Source organism: Delphinapterus leucas, chromosome 17 (assembly GCF_059928025.1).
Source record: "Delphinapterus leucas isolate spDelLeu-1000000601 "Yukka" chromosome 17, BTC_Dleu_Yukka2, whole genome shotgun sequence".
NCBI classification, from domain to species: domain Eukaryota; kingdom Metazoa; phylum Chordata; class Mammalia; order Artiodactyla; family Monodontidae; genus Delphinapterus; species Delphinapterus leucas.
Window position 1 is genome coordinate 78,751,732 of NC_143145.1, and position 21,681 is coordinate 78,773,412.

The window sequence follows — 21,681 nt, forward strand, 5'->3', positions numbered from 1 at the left end:
ATATTTATACTGTCGTGCTTTGATATTTAAGATATCTGTGAACTCCCTATGATGGACGATGAGTCTAGCTCTCTTATTACCCTCCCCCATCGTGGGTTTGCCCCCCCATCGTCCCTGTGTACTTAAATTACAGTTGTTATTTAAATTAGCTCAGTGTTTTTATTATTATGACTGTGTAACTGTCATTTCCAGCTGAGACTATATTCTGTTTCCTTTATTGAATAATGTGGGGTTCCCCCCCACGCCCCTGCCCGGAGTTGGTATATTTTTGTTTCTTTGGTTTTTTGTTTATCCATCATGATTTCATTTCCAAACTCTCTGATGTCTAGCAGGCACATCTTCTCCCAGGACATTCAAAAAGTCCTTCCAGTCCTCTCATCCATCCTTCCCCTCTTCAGCCCATCTGGACTGCCATCGCCCACAGCTCCCTGGACCTCAGGCCTAGGAAGTCCCTTGGCTTGTCTCTGTGTCCAATTCCATGTTTCCTGGATGATGAGACATCCTCTTTTTGAGGTTGTTCCCTCATTTCGGGGATTTGTTGGTTTACTCCCTCCTACAGTTCATCTCCCAATAACTTGCTGAGAAGAAGGGCTCGTGAGAGTAATTGTTTGCATACCTTGTGTGTCTCTCTGCTGGGCCCTTGGTGGGCCCTTTCAGTCAAGATAATTGTCTTTTATTTCTTAGAAATTTTCCTATATTATTTCATTGATACGTTTTTTTTTTTAAGTCTTTTTCTTCTACTTTCTGGTAGATTTCCTCAACTTCTATCTTTCTATTAAACTTCTAATCTCTGCTCTTATATTTTTAACTTCTAAAAAATTGTGTTCTATGAATTAAAGAAAATATGGCTACCTGTATTTATTTCATGATTATAGGATCTTTCTTCTTTCTCTTCTGTATTGCTTTCTTTTCTGTTTCCCGTATGTCTCTGTTTTATTCTGGGATCCTTCTTCTGTTTGTTTTAGTGTCTCTGTTTTATGTTGGAGATTCTCCTCAGATATCCAGCAATCTTTGGCTCTCTGTTCATATTTAGGAATGGGTCTAAAAATTGAATCAGAGGCTCTGCACATGGGCAGGGATTGAGGTCTGGGGGATGTCACAGTAACACGGTTACATAGGACCAGGCTGTGTTGTTGGAGCAGCCTTTGTAGGTTTATGGATTTCTCTGAGGGAAGGGGTGTGATGGCTCACACTTGGCTGGCAGCATCTGGTTGTTGACCGCAGGAAAACAGTGTAACCAGAGGGTACATCTGTTACAGTTAATGAACCTGCATTGACAGCTGAACCCTCAGCGCCCAAGTCCATAGTTTACACTAGGGTTCGCTCTTGGTGTTTTACATTCCATGAGCTTGAACAAATGTTTAATGACACGTATCCACCATTGTAGCATCGTATAGAATGGTTTCAGTGCCCTAAAAATCCTCTGCACTTTCTGTTCCTCCTTTCCTCTCCCCAGGCCTTGGCGATCACTAATCTTTATACTGTCTCCATAGCTTTGCATTTTTCACAGTGTCATATAGTTGGAATCATACATTTTATAGCCTTCCGCTTGGCTTCTTTCACTTGGTAATAATGCATTGAAGTTTCCTTGGATGCTGCTTTTTTTTAAATAAAAATATCTGTAGAATAAGCACAATTAAAAAAATTGTTCTGCTTTGTTTATATTAAAAAAGGATACAGAATTACCAAAAAGAATTACAACAATTGTAGCATAATTTAAATGCTTCCATTTACTAAATTAAAGCTTTTAAAATAATCCTAATGGTATAGTTCCCATATATAGTAACCCTACCTGGGGTTTTAAATTTGAGGCATGTCACGAACAGGAGCCTTTCACCCCCAATCCCCTGCTGAAAGTTCCCAAACGAACGTCACTGATAATCTCATTCTACGATCGAATGGCCACTTTATTTATTTTTATTATTATTATTTTTTTGCGGTACGCGGGCCTCTCACTGTTGTGGCCTCTCCCGTTGCGGAGCACAGGCTCCGGACGCGCAGGCTCAGCGGCCATGGCTCACGGGCCCAGCCGCTTCGCGGCATATGGGATCTTCCCGGACCGGGGCACGAACCTGTGTCCCCTGCATCGGCAGGCGGACTCTCAACCACTGCGCCACCAGGGAAGCCCTCGAGTGGCCACTTTAAAATTCTCAAAATACTTTAATTCTGCTGCATTTGCAATGGAATTTTTGGAAACTCTTTCTCCTGTTGGTCTCTATGACGTCATAGATGTTTCTTCTTAATTTTGACTGCCTTTCCTTTGCCAGTTCTTCATGCCCCATTAACCTTAAATGATAGGATTTCTCAAAGTTTCTTCCTCCACCCTTTTCTCTTGTGATACAATCACCTTTCAGCAGCTCACTCACACAGACTGTATGCTACTTTCTTCAGTGTTCTGATTTCCACTAAGGCAGCCCATGAGTTTAGGAAAGGGGCTGAATCATATTCAATGAGTGGGATGGGCCCCTGGAGGCCCCCAATCCAGCCCCCATATCTCAGACCTTCTGGCAAGTGGCTGGGTGGCTTCATCATTCCTCACTGAGGAGATCCATTTTGCTTTTGAGTAATTCCCCAGATCGAAAAGTTTCTGGGATTGCCCTCCTTGTTTCTATTTTGGGATGCTGGACTGACATGGAACACATAAAATTGTACTTCCACATGACATTCTGTAAAAGATTGACTGCCATCATCATACCGTGGAGTTGCCATTTTTCCTTCCGGACATAATTAGTTCCTTCCACTGGTCCTCATATGATAGCCCTCCATTCATTAATACGTATACTTATTGATCGCTTACTACCAGAATTAGAGATTCACTTGTCTCTTCTCAGAGAAGTTCCTATAAATGAGGGCAACCAGGAGAGCAAAACTTGAATTCATTTATGATTATGTGTGTTATTAGCTGACTTTGGGGGACTTGAAAGTTGCCTTCACCCCTTCACTTTGCTTGTACAGACCCAGCTTAACTGGTCTCTCCCTACTGTTATGTTAGTGCTACACTTATGAGCTGATGCTATTTATTCTTTAATATGAAATAAAGCTGTAGGTTAAAAGCTAAGGACTGTTTAAAAAATATGGATTGTTTTAAGACTTCAAATGTTAAAAAAGAACTAATTAATACTATTTTTGGAATGCTTTCTGAATACATTTGGGATTCCTTAAAAGTTAAACTGAGGCTATAAAATCTTTAAACCTATTGAGAATGAACTTTGGGGGCCTCTGATCCTTCGGGGGACACATGAGGGACCATTGGCGTTGGTGTCCCTGCACGTTGGAGTTGCGGCTTCAGCAGCCTCTGTCTCCTGGCCTCACCATCTTTGGCCGGCTGTGACAGCAGCCTTTTCAACAGCTGTGCTTGCTCTTGGCTGGTACACTGTCCATGCAGACCTGGGAGTAATATATATATATATATATATATATATATATTTTTTTTTTTAAATAAATTTATTTATTTTTGGCTGCGATGGGTCTTCGTTGCGGTGCGCGGGCTTCTCACTGCGGTGGCTTCTCTTGTTGCGGAGCACGGACTCTAGGGTGCAGGGTCAGTAGTTGTGGCACGCGGGCTCAGTAGTTGTGGCTCACAGGCTTAGTTGCTACGCAGCATGTGGGATCTTCCCGGACCAGGGCTCGAACCTGTGTCCCTTGCATGGGCACGCGGATTCTTCTTTTTTTTTCTTTAAAATGAAGCTCTTATACATAGCTATACACATATGAACAAGTAGCTCTGAAGGCCAGAGAACTCCAAATTCTGGAAACTTGGAGGGTCTACAGATGATACTGGTTTCAACAAGTTACAAAGTCTTAGGTAATAGCATCTACAGGCTTAGCCTTACAACTGTGTGGGAGAAACGAACTCAAGAGTAAAAGCTTCACATTCTGAAAATAAATAGTGGCGAAACACAGCATTCCTGGATTGAGAGAGGGACATGATTGGAAGGAAACCTCTAGAATTCTTCTAATCCCAGGTTCCTCAAATTGGTACAGATGATAGCAATCTGATAGCGCCACCAGAGCAGTCCCCTTGGGAGTAATATTTTAATCCTTTTTTTTTTTTTTTGGCCACGCCACGCAGCGTGCAGGATCTTAGTTCCCCAACCAGGGATCGAACCCATGCCCCCTGCAGTGGAAGTGTGGAGTCTTAACCACTGGACCGCCAGGGAAGTCCCAGATCTGGGACCTGGGAGTAATATTTTAAAATGCAAAAATATTAGCCTCCTGCTTAAAAGCTAACGATGATTCCCTCCACGATAAACTCCAGCCCCTCCACGTGAGCTGCCATCCCGTCCTGACGTTCACACCTTGAGGCCTGCCTTTGGCCACTGGGTACCTCTGACTTTATTGTCTTGGAGTACCCTCAGGCCGTTTCCCATCTCTGAGCCTCTTCTCTCTGCTCGGAATGTACTTTCTCACTTCTGCTGTTAGCTTACCCTTCAAGACTCTGCTTAGCTGTCATCTCTTCCAGAAAGTCTTCCCTGACTTTCTGACCACCCCCCACTGCCCTTGGTTTTGGCTTGGACCCTGCTGGGCGCCGTCTGAGTGCCTTGTGCATTTTCCCTTACTGCCCCGATGCAATCACCTTTAGTGCCTTAAGCACAGAGAATGCCTTGCCAGTGCTGAGACTATATCCTTCCTTTTATACACTGAGTGGTCAGCACAGGGCCGGGCATGGAGACCATCTCAAAACGTGTGTGTTGAACTCAAATGAAATGAGGGGCAAACAGCTTTTTAACTATCTGGCAAATCTGTTTTCAGCAAAGGATTATAGAAGCTTAAATGGATTTAGGAAAATGTATATATGTCATGTCTCTATGGGATTCCCATATTTTGCAGAAGCTTCTGAAAGGAACTCTTTTATGTCTATAAGTGTAATGGCTGTGCCTATCAAAGAAAAAGCATTAAAGACAATGGAGGTGGTAGCAATGGCATCAGTGTATGCTGTATTCTTTTCACAAGTTTGTTATTCTCAGGAAATGTAGCATGTCATCAGTGTGAGTTTCATGTTTCCTTGTAATTTTATTGGACATAATGGCACCACAACTAATAAACCTGCCATATAGTGACAGAATATGACTAAGCAAAATTTGATCTTCATAAATGTAGGAAAAGTGCTCTTCTTGTGGTATGACTAGTTTTCTTATAAAACAAGGAAATGGTCAAAAGGAAGAATAATGCCTTGAGAGGATGTTTCCAAATGGATAAAAGAGACCTGCTATTTATTTGTAGTCTGTAAACACAATCATTCTTGGGGGATGAACAGGTAATGCTTTTACCTGGCACCTCATAAAATTCTGAATTCATGATTTTGTCATTTTTTATGGCTTTGCAGCACCTTGCGATTTTAGTGTGGTTTAACTTTGGATTATTCTTCTGTAGCAAAAGTGAAAGGTACCAGAGCCAATTCCTGGCTGAAAGCTGCCCCTTTGTCACCTCTCCCTGGGGACCAGGCTGGGGAAAAACGCTTCCCTTCTTTGTGTTCAATTTCAACCCAATAGAATGTAAGACCCTGAGGATCTGGTTTCATTATAATTTTCTTGAAATAATGACCGTGTAATGACCAAACATCACAGTAAAAGTCTGATCTTCATAAATATATAAATTTGCATTTCATCCCAATAGGATGTAAGATCCATGAAGCCGGTGAATTTTGTCTGTTTTGTCAACATCAGTGTATCTTTAAAAAAATTTTTATTTATTTATTTTTGGCTGTGCTGGGTCTTCGTTGCTGCGCCTGGGCTTTCTCTAGTTGCGGCGAGCGGGGACTACTCTTCGTTGCAGTGCGCGGGCTTCTCAGTGTCTTGGCTTCTCTTGTTGCAGAGCATGAGCTCTAGGCACGTGGGCTTCAGTAGTTGTAGCATGCAGGCTCAGTAGTTGTGGCTCCTAGAGCACAGGCTCAGTAGTTGTGGCGCACGGGCTTAGTTGCTCTTAGGCATGTGGGATCTTCCCGGACCAGGGCTCAAACCCGTGACCCCTGCATTGGCAGGCGGATTCTTAACCACTGTGCCTCTAGGGAAGCCCAACATCAATGTATGTTAAACATTGAATATGCTGCCTGTTACAGTGTAGATGATCAAAAAATATTTGTTGAAATATTTTTCAGTGGAACCCCTGTGGGCCTGGAACTTCTCCCCAGTAAGACATACATCTGTGCAGTTTGAATTTCCAGGGCATTTAAAACATCAGTTCTATTCCCAAGGTTTAATCTAAAGAAATATTGGCCATTGGTCAGGTGAGGGGTATACGTGTGAAGCACAGATCTCTTTTTGGCCCCTGAAATCATGGACAGAATCAGCTTCATCCATTGCTAACTGGAGGACTGCTTTGTAACAGTTTCAGAAACTCTGTGTGTATGTGTGTGTGTGTACCTGATGAAAATGTTTTGGGAAAATATATTTCCGATCTCACATATGCTTCATTCCGCAGTACTCCCGTTTCTTTTCCCTTGGCCGTGTGGAGCTAAGCCTCGTCCAAGACAAGAGCCTCAAGTCGGGTCATAGACCCGCAAGGTGAAGGGTGTTTCCATTTCAAATGGTGCAGGCTGGGGTGCAGCAAGCATGAGACTGATCTCGGGGAGATAGCAGTGAGCAGTGGCTTGAAGTGAGATCTTAGTTCCCTGCCCAGGAATTGAACCTAGGTAGCCTGAGTGAAAACCAGGAATCCTAGCTGCTAGTCTACCAGGGGCTAGAGGCTAGAGGCAAAGTTGCCCTGGCTCTTGCCCTGTTTAAAAAATGAATTTCTCAAGGAGGCAAAAACTGCAAAAGCAGGTACAGAGTTTATTATCAGAGACACAGCACAACATGTGGGAGAGCACACAGAGAAACTATTTATTTAAGACAGAAGCAAGGCAGAAATACACACCCGGAGAGAAAGGGTGTGGGTGTCCTCCCTAATGAGGAGAAGCACAGTAAAGAGGTGGTTGAGTCATTTATATAGGGCAGTTCTTCCGGCTCTTTGTCTACCTTTGGCCGATTATCTTTTTTCTTTTCCCACACCTGACCTGTCCTAGGGCCCTTCCCTGATACGTGTGTGCATCTTTTTGCCAAGATCGATTCCAGCATGGAATGGGGTAACGCCCCCTCCCTTTTTGACTCCCGAGGAGCCTTTGTGTGCATTTGCAGTTGGGGAGTTCTCCTTGACCTCAGGAGGGGTCATCTTATCTCTTTACTCCAGCAGAGCTCAGCTCCCGCCATTAACTTGGTCCTTGGAGTGTCTGGGAAAACAAAGCTCCAGTTTATTCCACTTGGCAAACTCCAGCTGTCCAGTCCGGGGGCCCATCTACCTGCTACCTCAGGACTCCCAAGAAGCCTTTCCCATTTATTCTTTTTGGTTGGGAGGTGGGGTACGCAGTGGGTGGACTCCAGGCCTCTTTGGCAGTTTTTCTTAAGACCCAGTTCGGACAGCCATGGTAAGGGAGTGAGTATTCAGAAGCTGTGGCACTCTGGTTGAGATCAAAACACTTTAGACCTTCAATCCACAGCATGATGGTTATTGAAGAAGATGCAGTGAGCCTGCATTGTGGTTCTGGATTCAGTAATCCCTTTTTAGCCATGTATTTACATTTTTCTTGGATTGTTCAGGAAATAGGATGAGGTGTAATACTCAAAGGAGGGGCTGCAGTTTAGAAATCTAGGCTTAAAGACCACTGTTTTCTGGGTCATGCTCACGGGCACCGAAAGCACGGTCTCCCCGTCTCACTGCGGGCTGTGGGTCACAAGCTTGAGTCCCAGGCTCCTGGAGCTGGCTCACTGGATGACCGGGGCTGTTCACGCTCAGCCCGTTTCAGCCACGTCGATGGGATGATAACACCGACCCCTCAGAGTTGCGTCGAAACTTAAAAAAAAGACCAAGCGTGAGGAACGCATTACAATCTTGCGACATCGTGTCATCCTAAAGGCCATCACTGCACTTCCCTTTCCTCCAGATGTGAGGGTTAAACCCTTGCAAAATTAAAGTCCCTTTTTGCTGCTGCTGGTTTTCTTCTTTGTTGGAGCTGGAGGGAGGCTTAGCACCAAATCTGTAGGGCACTTTCAGCGAGGTCTGCAAAATGTTCATTTGTGCCATGGCCTCATTGCTCCGTCTCTTTTCTGCCTCTGTCTTTGTTTGCCCTTTGCTCTTCCTTCTGATTTATGCCATCTGGCTGCAGGATAGGAACTTTGATGGAAGCAGCTTTAAATTCTTTTGGGGAAAAGTTATTAGATGAAGAACCAACCAAACAAATATGGCTGCACCAACTCCCCTTCTTCTCCTTTGAGGTTAGAGAAAGGATGGAGAACAAAGCTGATCCGCAGTGGGGCACTCAGTCTGGCCACCATCGCTTCCTGCACAATGACAAACCACGTGTGAACACTAACCTCTTTCAAAGAGACCACATCTGGGGGAGAGGGTGAATTTTGACAGCTCCTTAGCTGAAAGTAACCAATAATTCTTAGCTGATACCATTTAGAATGAACAGTTTTGTTAACAGGAATAATGCAAACAACCTTTATTTGTGTCAAAATTGGCCCTTTGTAATAAACTTTATGTCAGGTTTTTCCATATGATATCAGGGAGTGTTAACTAATCAAAGTATTTTGTTGCTTCAAGACAAGATGTATTTTTTTTATCATCCTTTAGAGTGCTCTTATTTGGGACAAAGTTCTGGGTTGTCTCCGGAAATGAGACATAGAGACAGGGCCCCATAGAACTAAATTTAATATTTTAAGTATTGTTAATATTTTATTACAATTTTGTTCACATTTATGTGGCACTGGATGATAGATTGCTTTTTTAAAAATGTGATTTAATTGTTGAAAAATCAGATTGGCTTAATAATAATTCACTGCATGGATAATTTTGTTGGCTGACATTTGTTGTCTCAGTTGAAAGCCTGCTCGTGTAAATGGATTATCTGTAAACAAGTTTCAATTTATTGATAGGTCTATAGCGAATTATTGGTCAGCCTGAGACTCAGACCATATTCTTGTCCCCTGATCAATGATAAGTTTAAGTGTCGGGGAGTATAAATAGCTACTGTGTTTATTTTCTGTCAACTCCTATGCCTAAAATACACAAGAAGTTAACATATACATATCATTCCCAAGTATTTCAGAGTTTTTGAACTTTTACTGTATTAAGATGACAGTATAAATTCATCTCACAGTTGTGATTCACTCTTCAGTTTGGTTATGTGAGTTTATTCTGTAGAGCTCATGAGACCTTTTTGGCAAAAAAAAGTCCCTAGTGTTTATAGTGATGTGCTGATGAATGTGTTTGAGATGCAATTAAATATAAGTTATTTTCTTTTTTCAGTTCTATCCGGAGGTCCATTGCCTCAAGGGCATGAATTTGAGCTGTATGAAGTCAGATTTCATTGGGGAAGAGAAAACCAGCGTGGTTCTGAGCACACAGTTAATTTCAAAGCTTTTCCCATGGAGGTAAGAAGAACGAATCGGCTTGTAAAACATTTGTTGTTCATGTAAAGTATTCAGCGATTTACTGAAAATGGTTTAGTTTAAAAGTAGATGTGTAGCTCTTGAATGTAATCAATTTATATTAAAATAAAAAAGTGCTCCATGAAATATAAGCTTGGGGCAGCAAATGAGGCTTCCCATCAGCCTTAGTGGGCTTGGAGAATGCGCATGGGCTGTTGGTTATAAAGGCAATCTATGCTATTAAGTTTCATCTTAGTATTATTACTGTTGTAAAAATTCTGCTGCCTCTGCAAATTCAGGAGGTCACTTTTGTGGATGCTATGAATAGATGATAAGCTGAAAACAAATAACTTTTGGAGAAACCTTAACAGTAATTAAAAGTCTGGTTTAACTCTGGTTAAAATTGGTAAGTTGGTTTTATTCGCCTCAAGCAGTTAGAGAGCGAGAGAGCGAGAGAGCGAGCGAGAGAGCGAGAGCGAGAGAGAGAGAGACAGAGAGAGAGAGAGAGAGAGAGAGAGAGAGTTTTAGTGAGTCATTCTTTTGTCTGAAGAATTCTCTCCCCTACTTATCTTCTTAGCCAACTCCAGCTCTTACTTCAGTATCTAGTTAGAGTATCACTTCTTCCATGGGACTTTTTCTGAGTTCCTTCCCTAAGCAGAACTAATTTCTTCCTCTTCTGTGCTCCCAGTGTCCTTGATAGCTGTGACATTGATCTCATGCATTGTAACCTTTAGTGTTTAAAGAGTCCTTCTCACTAAGTGTGGGCTCCTATTATGGACTGAAGTGTTTGTGATCCCCGTCCCCCCAATCAAATTCATATGTTGAATCTCTACCCCCTGATGTGATGGTATTAGGAGGTGGAGCCTTTGGGAGGTGATTAGGATTAGAAGAAGTCATGAAGGTGGGGCCCTCATGAGTGGAATTAGTGCCCTGATAAGAGTCCAGAGAGAGTTTGCTTCTCCCTGCTTTTTGCTGGGTGAGGACACAGGAAGACTGCCATCTCCAAGCCAGGAAGTGTGCCCTCACCAGACACCAGATCTGTCGGCACCTTGATCTTGGACTTGCAAGCCTCCAGAAGTGGGAGAAATAAATTCTGTTGTTTAAGCCTCCAGTCTATGATAATTTGTTATTGCAGCCCGAGCTAAGACAGCTCCTGAAGAAAAAGTCTCCCTTTCACTCTCCGTGTTACTCCCAACATTTAGTGCAGTGCCAGGTACATCAGAGACAACCCACATATGTGAAATTGACAGGATGTCTCTGTTGTTCATATTTATTTCTGTAAGGACCACAGTTCTCTCCTGGGAAATAGCCCATCAGTGTCAAGTAATAGTACATTTCAGGGGCTGCCGAAACACCAGTCTTCCTTGTCTGTCTTTCCCAACTGCACATACTTAAGTATGGAATTGCTCCTGGCCAGATACCATGTCCATACCTGCCTCATTGCCTGGAAGTCACTACTGTTTAACTTATATAAATGATATATGTGCCTTAAAGAATGAAGTTAGAGAAAGTATTTCTCAATGTTACTTTAACAATCATTAAAAAATTTTCTTTTGAAAGCCCAAAATATCCCTTTCATTAAAAAAACTCAGGTCTTAGAAGTGAAATATTAGGACTTCCCTGGTGACACAGTGGTTAAGAATCCACCTGTCAATGCAGGGGACACAGGTTCAAGCCCTGGTCCGGGAAGATCCCACATGCCGCGGAGCAACTAAGCCCCTGTGCTACAGCTACTGAGCCTGTGCTCTAGAGCCCGCGAGCCACAACTACTGAGCCTGTGTGCCACAACTGCTGAAGCCCATGCACCTAGAGCCCATGGTCTGCAACAAAGAGAAGCCACTGCAATGAAAAGCCTGCGCACCTCAACGAAGGGTAGCCCCTGCTCGACACAGCTAGAGAAAGCCCGCGCATAGCAACAAGGACCCAAAGCAGCCAAAAAAAAAGTGAAATGTTAAATGTTTCGAGGATGGAGGGAAAAACGGTTGCAGTGTGTTGAATAATATATGTGGTATGTGATGCCGAGGACAGTAAGAGGAGACAGCTTCTTTGAGGCCTTGATGGGCGATGTTGGGTCTTCAAATGTTAACCTTTCTAGGGGCTTTTTTCTCAGTTCCCACAGACATCCTATCACTTCTAGTGCCTTGAAACAATTCAGCCCTGTCTCTGTGTCACCTCTGGCTGTTGCCCTGTCCTCACCCAAAGTGAAAGGGAAGAGTTCACACCAGAACATATCAAAGAGGAGGGAGGACACAAGACAATCCCAAATAACTAAACCTGCAGGGTAGTGGAGGGCTGAGGAGGGGCAGGAAAACACTGGGCTGTCAGGGCCTCGGCCCTGCCTTCTTCTTTGGGTTTGAAAAGCTTTTTCATCTCAGTCAGCCTTCAAAGATACAGTCTCATAATCAAAAATTTTGGGAGAGATGGGAGTCCTTGGGTCGGCGCCAGCTTCCGGAGGGGATTCAGTGACTTTGCCTATGATACACAGAATTTACAGCCTCGGGAAGTTCCATGAGATTAGGCTAGTTGGTGATGTGTGCTCTTCGCCCCACAGTCGAATAGAATTTTGGACCCAGCGTGCAGACTGGTCCTGCTACTTGGTGAAGTTTTAACTGCCCTGGTCCATTAAGCGCACAGGTAATGGTTTGTGTTGAGTGGAGGTTAAATTCTGGTGGTGAGGCTTTGTTTCTGCAGAAGTATTTATACTTATGATGATGCAATTTCTGACTAATTTTTCCAAAATAGGTGATGAATAATACTTGAATTCTTTGTTATCCCAGATTATCTCTGATCCAGTCCTAGAGAAAATACTTCTGTCAGTCATCTGACGTTCGTTTAGTGCTGGATCCTGTGGAGTGCATCAGTCTTTTGGGTGCACAGAGTTTGAGGGGCATAGCTGTGAGTCAGGTGCTTTCTGTTTTGTTTTAATGGAGGCTGTGAAGAGTGAGCTGGGTTTTCAGGTGGAGAGGGCTGAGCTGGTGAAGGAGAGGAGAGAGGGACTCCACGTAGAATACTCTGGGAGGGAATGAGATGCCTAATGTGGGGATAAGTAGGTAACTTCCCACCATCCCCCTGTTCTGTACTGCCATCAGGGCCACTTGGAGCCCAAGGACATAGCCAATAGGACAGTGGGGAGTGAGGGCACTGTTTACCCGGTATGTGATTTAAAAAAATAATTTTTTAGGACAGTTTCCATATCTTATTTACATTTTAAGACTAACTTTAATCTCCAAAAGACACATCAATACGTATTTCCTTTTTGCTGATCTCACTTAAACCTAAATGGATGGCTTATTCAGCAGCCATCTGTAAACAAATAATTACCTTGTCTGTTACATATAACGTGGGAATGGCTTTTAACAGAAGCTCATCAAGCTCCCCTCTTGACTTTTTAAAATTATAAATACAGGTATAAACGCAATCCTGAATATATTTTTGATGCTACGAGTAGTCAGCACCCACATCACTTCAAATATTAACACAGTTTGTGACATTAAACAGTTTATTTATTTATTTATTTTAAAAAAGATTTATTTATTTAATCTATTTTTCTGGCTGCGTCGGTCTTTGTTGTGGCACACGGGATCTTCACTGAGGCACGTGGAATCTTTGGTTGTGGCGTGTGGGTTTTCTCTCTCTAGTTGTGGCACGTGGAGTCCAGAGCATGTGGGCTCTGTAGTTTGTGGCACGCAGGCTCTAGTTGAGGCACGTGAGCTCAGGAGTTGTGGTGTGTGGGCTTAGTTGCCCCGTGGCCTGTGGGATCTTAGTTCCCTGACCAGGGAGCAAACACGCGTCCCCTGCATTGTAAGGTGGATTCTTTACCACTGGACCACCAGGGAAGTCCCTAACAATTTAAACTGCAGCTCTTGTACTCAGCAAAATAGATAAAGCTTGTCCTTTCTGCTTTTCCTTCTTGAGGTTTGTAGTTTTCAGAAACACACATGCTTCCACAGCTACCTGACATTTTTTGCCATGCTTTCATCTTGTAACCGAATTCTATTACGAATACTCCAGGTTTCTGCTTAAATGACAGCACCTTAACAAGAGAAAAGAGAATTGTGTTGCATTTTTCTTCCCATTACCCATTACCTGAAAACATAATGGGTTTGCATTGTTAACTATATTCTTACAAATGTCTGGGTGATGTCTACCAGCTGGAATTCTTAATGTGTGGGTATTTTGCATCGAGATATTTAATCAAGACAGCAAACGTGAGTAGAATGTTGTTGATTTAAAACAAGGATGGAATCCAGTCAAATTAATTCCTGTATGTTTGTCCTGGAGGTGGTGGTAGCTACATGTTTTCTTTGGACGGCATTAGATGTCTTAGCTCTTGAAGTACAACTTTAATGCTGTATGAATTTTGTGATTTTGCTAATAGCAGTATCCTTTCTGCATCCAGCGTATCACTAGAATTATTTATTCTATTCATGTTAATTTTGTTACAAATCTAACTAATGGAGGAACTTCCAGGTATTTAGGTTCAAATTCAACTTTCAGGCTATGTATTGTGTTTTCGTCATTTTGTATGTGGAGACCGTCATGCTCTTTGCTACTTCAACGTAGCCTAACTGTATATATAACTCCTGGTAAATTAATCTTTGCACATGAATTGCTACTTTCATACTGCTATGGGAAAGTACATCCCAGGCATTTAGATTTTATGCTGGAGCAGCAAAATTTAAAAAAAAAATTGGGGGTTGGGGAGACCAGCAGAGTGGCCAAGTTTTATTTTTTTCAAGTAACATTATAACTCACTGCTGTCCCCATCAGTTTGTAAAGAGAAGATCTCTAACTTAATAGGTAAATGTAGGATGGATATGGTCTCAGGATAAACACAGGCCTATACATTTCTTAAAAATTTATTTATTTTTAGTTAATTTATTTATTTTTGGCTGCGTTGGGTCTTCGTTGCTGCGTGTGGGCTTTTCTCTAGTTGTGGTGAGCGGGGGCTACTCTTGGTTGCGGTGCACGGGCTTCTCACTGTGGTGGTTTCTCTTGTTGCAGAGCACGGGTTCTAGGCTCATGGGCTTCAGTAGTTGTGGCTCGCGGGCTCAGTAGTTGTGGCACACAGGCTTAGTTGCTCTGCGGCATGTGGGATCTTCCCCATCCAGGGCTCGAACCCGTGTCCCCTGCACTGGCAGGCGGATTCTTAACCACTGTGCCACCAGGGAAGTCCCTAGGCCTATGCATTGAATAGATTGAGCTTTTAACAAACTCCCTACATTATTTCTGTTTGTCTCATTTCACTCCAGATGAAGGATAGTTTTCTTAGGATGGGCACTGATCCTGCCCACAGACCAGCTGGAGATCGTGTACGGCAGGTTTGACTTTCTTGCCCTTTTGGCCTAAAAGTTTACGATTTGAGAGTGAATTAGCAAGACAGAGCACAGCATATTGTAGGGCAGACACTTATCTTTATTTACATTGTATTTAAAGAGCAGGTCTTGCTCTGTGTACTCTGAAGGGCTCGGTGATAATTGAGCCACATACCAGCTGTTTATGGAAAGCTGAGTGCATATGATAGAGTTCCACTGTGCAGAGCAGGAGTCTGTAATTGTGAAGAGTCCAGATCTTGATTGCAAAATAGGCCAACAAAACATTATGAAGAATGTATCTCATAATAAAGTGCCAATCCTGAATATTATACCTTACCCCCCAATATCCTGGGTTTCCAGATAACCCTGCATTTCTTCTTTTCTTTTCAGGGAGATAGTAGTGTCTGCTATTTAAGTGTTCTTTTAGTGAAAAAGACCTGGCTTTTGGGCTGCTGCCCCTCCAAGTGATTTGCATATTCACTTGACAGAAAGATATTTATTTTTATTTATTTGTTTTACTACTCCGAGGAGATACCAGGAAGAGTTTGCCCGGTTAATAGTGAATTGATGATCTTTTTCAAGTTATTTGGTTTCCACGGGCATCCCAAGTTGAGCTTCGAGTTTGTGAACCTCTTCCAAAACAGAGACTTCCATTGCCTTTCCAAGGAAATGTCATAGGGTGACTTCAGTGAGTTAAACTATCAAGAGGGGGCTTCCCTGGCGGTCCAGTGGTTAGGACTCCACGATTCCATTGCAGGGGGCACGGGTTTGGTCCCTGGTCAGAGAACTAGGATCCTGCAGGCCGCGCAGCATGGCCAAAAAAACCCCCAAAAACAAAAACATTATGAGGATTAGACATATAAGGCATATAGATAATTTGTCTGTAAAAAGAACTTTAGAGATCACCTCGAAAGGGTGTATCAAACTAACTTTCCAAACTCCTGTTTTAACCTCGGAGAAATCTGGGGCTCCAAAAAGTTAAGAGTCACAGAGCATCTTATAGGAAGCCATGATGTATGGCCTGGATGAAGAAGAGTGTCTTTTGTTTAAATAAATATTCCATTTAAGAATTATCCTTTACTGCTGGTCTTGTCTCTGGTGGTGTAGATGGAAGGAGACAGCACCACAGTCTTTGTCTCCCTCTCCGCCGCCCCTGGGAGGGCTTTTATGTCTGCATGCAGCCCCATTTAGAGGTGAGCGTGTTTTAACCTTGCTCGGAAGGGTTCTAGTGAAGCTGTGGCCTTGTGCCTGGGTCTTACAGGCTATGAAGACAAAGCTCAGATGGGCTTTATGAAGGTACAGGGGTATGTGGTCTCAAAGGTAGAACCTTGCTGCCCCCTGAGAATTGGGGTGGATTTAACGGACCATCTAGTTCTGCCCTCCCCCTGCCTCCCACCCCCCAAACCCACTCTGCGGAGATGCTCCGCAAGGTCTGGGGGGGGAAGTGACTGGTTCAGGAAATGACAGAGGACACATGAGACCTGTGAACTGACTTCTGCTCTGAGGGATGCTTTTTCCACCTTCCAAAGCCAATTCTTACTAGGAAAAGCAGCTCTACTTTGAGGTTTTATTTGCCACGGTAGTTACAACTTTGGATTGAGATTGCTTTAATGGGAAAAAAAGGGAATCTTGCCATTAAGAGGAGTTAAGACTGACACTAAAGGAAACAATTTCACATTTGAATGTTCAGCTTCTCTGGGAAGTGTTATCATTTTGACCAGAAGCAGGCTCTGACTATAATGGTTATTATCATTTGGGGGTCCTGGGATTGTCCACAGCACTAGCAGACTGAGCCTCACGGGTAAGCAGGTAAAGGAATTAGATCCCTGTGCTGTGGCCCCTTCAGTCGTCGTAATTGTGGGAACTCCCTCTCCCATCTGGGTAAAGAAAAATAAAAACAAATTTTATGTTTCCTGAATTCTAATGAACACTTGCCTTTTTATTCCATAAAAATCATGGCTCCTGCTTTGATTCAGCATATTTATTTATTTTTCATTTATTAAAATGTATTTGGAGCAGAAACCTCACAGTTTACCGGGTAGAAAATAAGTTATAGTTTTGAACACACAGAAATGTTCTTTTAGTGGTACCGCATGATATGGCAGTCTGCCATTTCCTCTTAGAAATAGAATTGTATAAGACCAACTTGACCTTTAGGTAGTCGCTTTGAAGCTACCTTCAATTTTATCTTTGTAAGGATTTCTTGTAGTAGATTATTCATTGTCATTGTTTGAGGATGTATGAGAGATTTTTTTGGCAAACTAACTGAAAGAAACATTAGTATGGCAGCTGACTTTACTATGTAAGGTAAATTTGTGCAAAATGAAAAATTAGTTCCTATAAATGAATATGACATATAATGAATTTATAGGTGGTTATAGACTTGCTGCATGTAGAAAATATTTTAAATTGGTTTCTTGCAGATCGAAATCCGCCAGTAAAATACATCTTCTCTTAATAGGCCTTCCAATAAAAATAGACTCTGGTTTAAATATGTAGTCCATAACCAAGTGGTCATCTTTAACTCATCTCCATCCATTCTTCCGTTTATCCATCCATTCATTCAGTCAATCAACAGGTATTTCTTGGGAACCAGCTGTTCAGGCCGTGGGCTGAGTGATAGGCATATAGAGTTGAGGGCAATAGACAACTCATGGCGTTTTTGTTACACTGGGGGAGTCCAAATGCAGTGTTCATAATTTGTCTCCTCCCCCCTTTTCTCTAAATCAGTGAGTGTTTAGAAGACTTAATTGAGTGTTTCTGTGCCATGTAAGGGGCCTCATCCCCTCTATCCTGTCTATATAGTATACAAATTCCAGCTATTTAAAGCTAATTAGAGGAAGATTTTTTTTAAATTAGTTTTTATTGGAGTATAGTTGATTTACAATGTTATGTTAGTTTTCTGCTGTACAGCAAAATGAATCAGCTATACATATACATATACCCACTCTTTTTTAGATTCTATTCCCATATAGGTCATTACAGAGTGTTGAATAAATTCCCTGTGCTATACGGTAGGTTCTTATTAGTTATCTATTTTATATGTAGTACTGTGTCTATGTCAATCCCAATCTCTCAATTTATCCCCCTCCCCTCCTCTTCCCCCTTGGTAACCATAAGTTTGTTTTCTACATCTGTGACTCTGTTTTGTAAATAGGTTCATTTGTACCATTTTTTTGAGGTTCCACATATAAGCGATACCATGTGATATTTGTCTTTGTCTGACTTACTTCACTCAGTATGCCAATCTCTAGGTCCATCCATGTTGCTGCAAATGGCGTTGTTTCCTTCTTTTTTATGGCGAAGTAATATTCCATTGTATATACGCACCACGTCTTCTTTGTCCATTCCTCTGTTGACGGACATTTGGGATGCTTCCATGTCCTGGCTGTTGTAAATAGAGCTGCAGTGAACACGGGGGTGCATGTGTCCTTTCGAATTATGGTTTTCTCTGGATATATCTAGAGGAAGACTTCTGAAGACATTTATTAGAAAGCCAGCATGTTATTTGAGATATAAATTATTGTCAGCTAGATGAAATATTTATCAACTAGCTTGCAAAAGGCACTGTGCTAGGTACAACCCTGTTACAGGTAGTTGTAAGCTAGAGTAACTAGGATAACCTAACAACATTAGGATTGGTGAGAGACAGGATAGGAGAGTGTTGATGGTGGGGAAGTGTCGGGAAAGGTCTAGGTTCTGGGAAGCAGCCGGAGAACATGGCACTAGTACTGCTGCCTTGATTAACAGTGGAACCTTGTGGGAGGGCGTCAGGATGGTGTAGCTGGAAAGAGTTTGGGCTTGGAAGTCAGAAAACCAGGATTGAAATCCAAGCTCTGCAACCTTGGGCAAGCTAGTAAACCTCTTCCAGCCTCGATGTTTCTCTCTGTAAAAAGGGCTTGAAACTAGCTCAGAGGCTGGCAAAGAGTAAACCCTTCAGTATGTACTTCCTGTTACTAGGAAGAGATGGGGGATGTCATTGTGGTTGTGATGATAAAAATCTAGTGACAATACCGTGAGGGGGAAACCAAAAGCGTTTTTTGTTCATACAGGTAAGAAATGCAGAGACTATGAATGGAGAAGAAAGTTTTTTTTTTTTTTTTTAAACCCCTCCTCCCCTGAATACGTTATCTTCTACAAGTCTAGTCAGTATGTCATTTCCTGGTCATTTTCTTTATGATTGCTGTGCCTGCGTATGCAGTAGCATTTATATTATCAGCTTATTTTGTAGTGAAAATCAAGTAAATATTTCCTGTGTAAACAGTGTGATTAAACTTCTAATTGAATAGAAGGATGTTAAGAGGTTTTTAACTTCATAAGATCTTAACCAGTATAAAAACTGCATACGTCTTTCTGGTTGTTTTCCTTTTTTCTTTTTCGTTTTGGATTTAAGAATGATAGGTTAAAATGGTACAGTGAAGTTATTAGTAAGATAATTTTGTCCTGGCCACTGCTTTCCTGTGCTTGAATACATTTTTCCTTTCAGCTTCTGAAGGCTGCACACAACAAAAACTCACTATGGAATCCTAGAGCAAAGTAGCATGAAGCCTATGCGGAACTGGACTTTTTGGTGCCATGGTCCCCTAGGAGGCAGCCTGCTCTGGTGGCATAGATGATCAGTCAGGGAGGGCTACACTCTGACTCCAGTTCACCGGGGTGTTTGCTGTTGGACTTCTGTGTGGTTGTTTAACCTCAATTCTTTCATTGGTGCATAAGGTTAATACAATTGTTCCCACCCTTGTGAAACTTAGGGAGAGGCTGTAAAAATTAATGGTATACTGTTGGAAGCACCGTTCACTGAATATAGTGGTGGAAAATAGTGTTATTAATTACAAAATCTGGTATTAAAGTGTTTCCTAAAAGCATTTTAAGGGCCTAATTAGTGTTGGATGCAAATGTAACATGGGACAGTAGTTGTTTTGTTTTTTTCTAAGAAGCCTCGAAATGAGTAGAAAGAAAGAAATCCAGATTTTAAACTGTTGACTATAAACATTACAAACACTAAGTATAAAAGAAAGACATTTGTAATGATTAGACCTGATAAATGAAAGATGGACTTTTTTTTTTTTTTTTTATCAATTCATGCAGTGGTCCCCAGCCTTTTCGGCACCAGGGACAGGTTTCGTGGAAGACAATTTTTCCACGGATGACGGTGGCGGGGCGGGGGGATGGTTTCAGGATGATTCAAGGGCATTACATTTATTGTGCGCTTTATTTCTATGATTATTACATTGTACTATTTAATGAAATAATTATACAGCTCACCATAATGCTGACAGGAGGCAGAGCTCAGGCGGTAACGCGAGCGATGGGGAGCGGCTGTAAATACAGATGAAGCTTCGCCAGTAGCGGTCCGTGGCCTGGGGGTTGGGGACCCCTGAATTAATGTCTTCACTTGGGCACCGTAGGGCAAGTGCATTCTCTAAACCTGGCTCAATGGATCACTTAGCGCTCTGTATGAGAGAGTTTATTCAGTGGAAACCAATTTATCTGGCTTCAGAGTTCATGTAGTTCCCATGAATATCCCTTGGTGGGTCTATAAATTGGTGAGCTCTCTGGGGAGATCCCATAAAGAGATTGCTTCTCCCCAGCCTGAGCCCTGAGCAAATAGGAAGTAGACATCATTAGAGTCATCAGATAATGGAGAACAAAGCATCACCTTTATTATGGATGAAGGACACTGGAGACATAGCTTAGTGTGAGGGAGTCAGCCTGCTCAGTTACAGGCAGTGGGTGGAGGGAGGCGAGATAGGAGGGAAGGAAGGGAGGTGAGGTGGTGGGGGGTGGTGAGAGGTTCCAGGTTGGGTTTATTAGCCTGCTCTCTAAGCCTAGCTCAAATTTCAAAAGAGGAATAAAGAGGAGGGTGGAGTTGGTTGAAGGAGTGGAGAGGAAGGCTAGATTTCTTTCGGGAAAATCCCCCTTTATGGGAACAAGGAGCAGAGAAGAGGTATTTCCTGTTAATAAGACTATTCAGAATTCTCCCAAGCGCCCTTTAAAGTTCTATGGCACTGGACACTAGCACGAGACCAACCGCATCTGGGCATCAGTGAAGGAAGTCCTGTTTCCTTTTGCTGCAGGTTTGTCCCTTTTAACCACCTGGGACCACATCCCTTTTTGCCTGCAGCTCCATTGTACCTAACATAGTCGCACAGTTTTCCACTTTCTAGAAGGAGCTGGGTCTTGGAGTGAGCCAGGATTTTGAAGCATGGGTAGGATTTAATTTTTTTTTCTTTCTGATTCACTTTGGTGGGTTTTTGCCCAGTTCACCATCTCAGCTGTTGTTTAAACCCAAGGTATAACTGAGGGCAGTTTATGGATGTTTCTCTTTTCAAAACTTGTGACCCAGGTCCAGGGCTGAAATCATTAATCCTGTTCCGAATTTGGGTTGTACGGCTCTGAAAATATTTTACAATAATTTTTAAACACAAATATCACTTACTCACCTTGTGATGGAGAACAAATATTCCAGATTTTTATCAGTGGGCATTGTTCCTAATTAGTTTATCAGCCCCTACATTCTTTAACTGTGTTCCCAATCTTGCTGTTGGGAACAGCAAGATCTAGATCTAACTGATCTAGAGCTCGACTGTGTGTGGTCAGTGGCTTGGGTCCTAGTGGGATAAAGGCTGTGGTGATGCCTGCTGCCTTTTCCTCAGCTGAGCTCAGTGGGCTACTTTGTAGAAAGACATTAACAAGTTTTGAGTCTGTTAGGAAGGCAAGATGGTGGAGTGATATATACCATTCAGTTAGCAAACATTGGTTAAGTGTCTGTGTTTATGGCCAAACTCTGTGAGAAGAATAAAAGGTAAGAAGACAGCATTTGTTTTTGTTGTTGTTGCTGTTTTATATTTTAATTTTACCGGAGTATAGTTGATTGACAATGTTGTGTTAGTTTCAGGTGTACAGCAGAGTGATTCAGTTATACATGTATCAGTACATGTAGTCATTGTTTTTTAGAT

At 42.4% G+C, this 21,681-nt stretch overlaps 1 protein-coding gene and 1 pseudogene across 1 annotated transcript in view; one reads left to right on the top strand and one right to left on the bottom strand.

Annotated features, from left to right (window-relative positions):
- CA8 (carbonic anhydrase 8 (inactive)) overlaps positions 1–21,681 on the top strand; it is a 266,760-nt gene that overhangs the window by 128,485 nt on the left and 116,594 nt on the right. Inside the window, exon 8 of the mRNA XM_089899127.1 lies at positions 9,286–9,410. Coding sequence (XP_089755253.1) covers positions 9,286–9,410 — 125 coding nt within the window. The remainder of the gene's footprint in view (positions 1–9,285; positions 9,411–21,681) is intronic.
- Positions 13,563–21,209, bottom strand: LOC111185622 (ubiquitin-conjugating enzyme E2 variant 2 pseudogene; annotated as a pseudogene).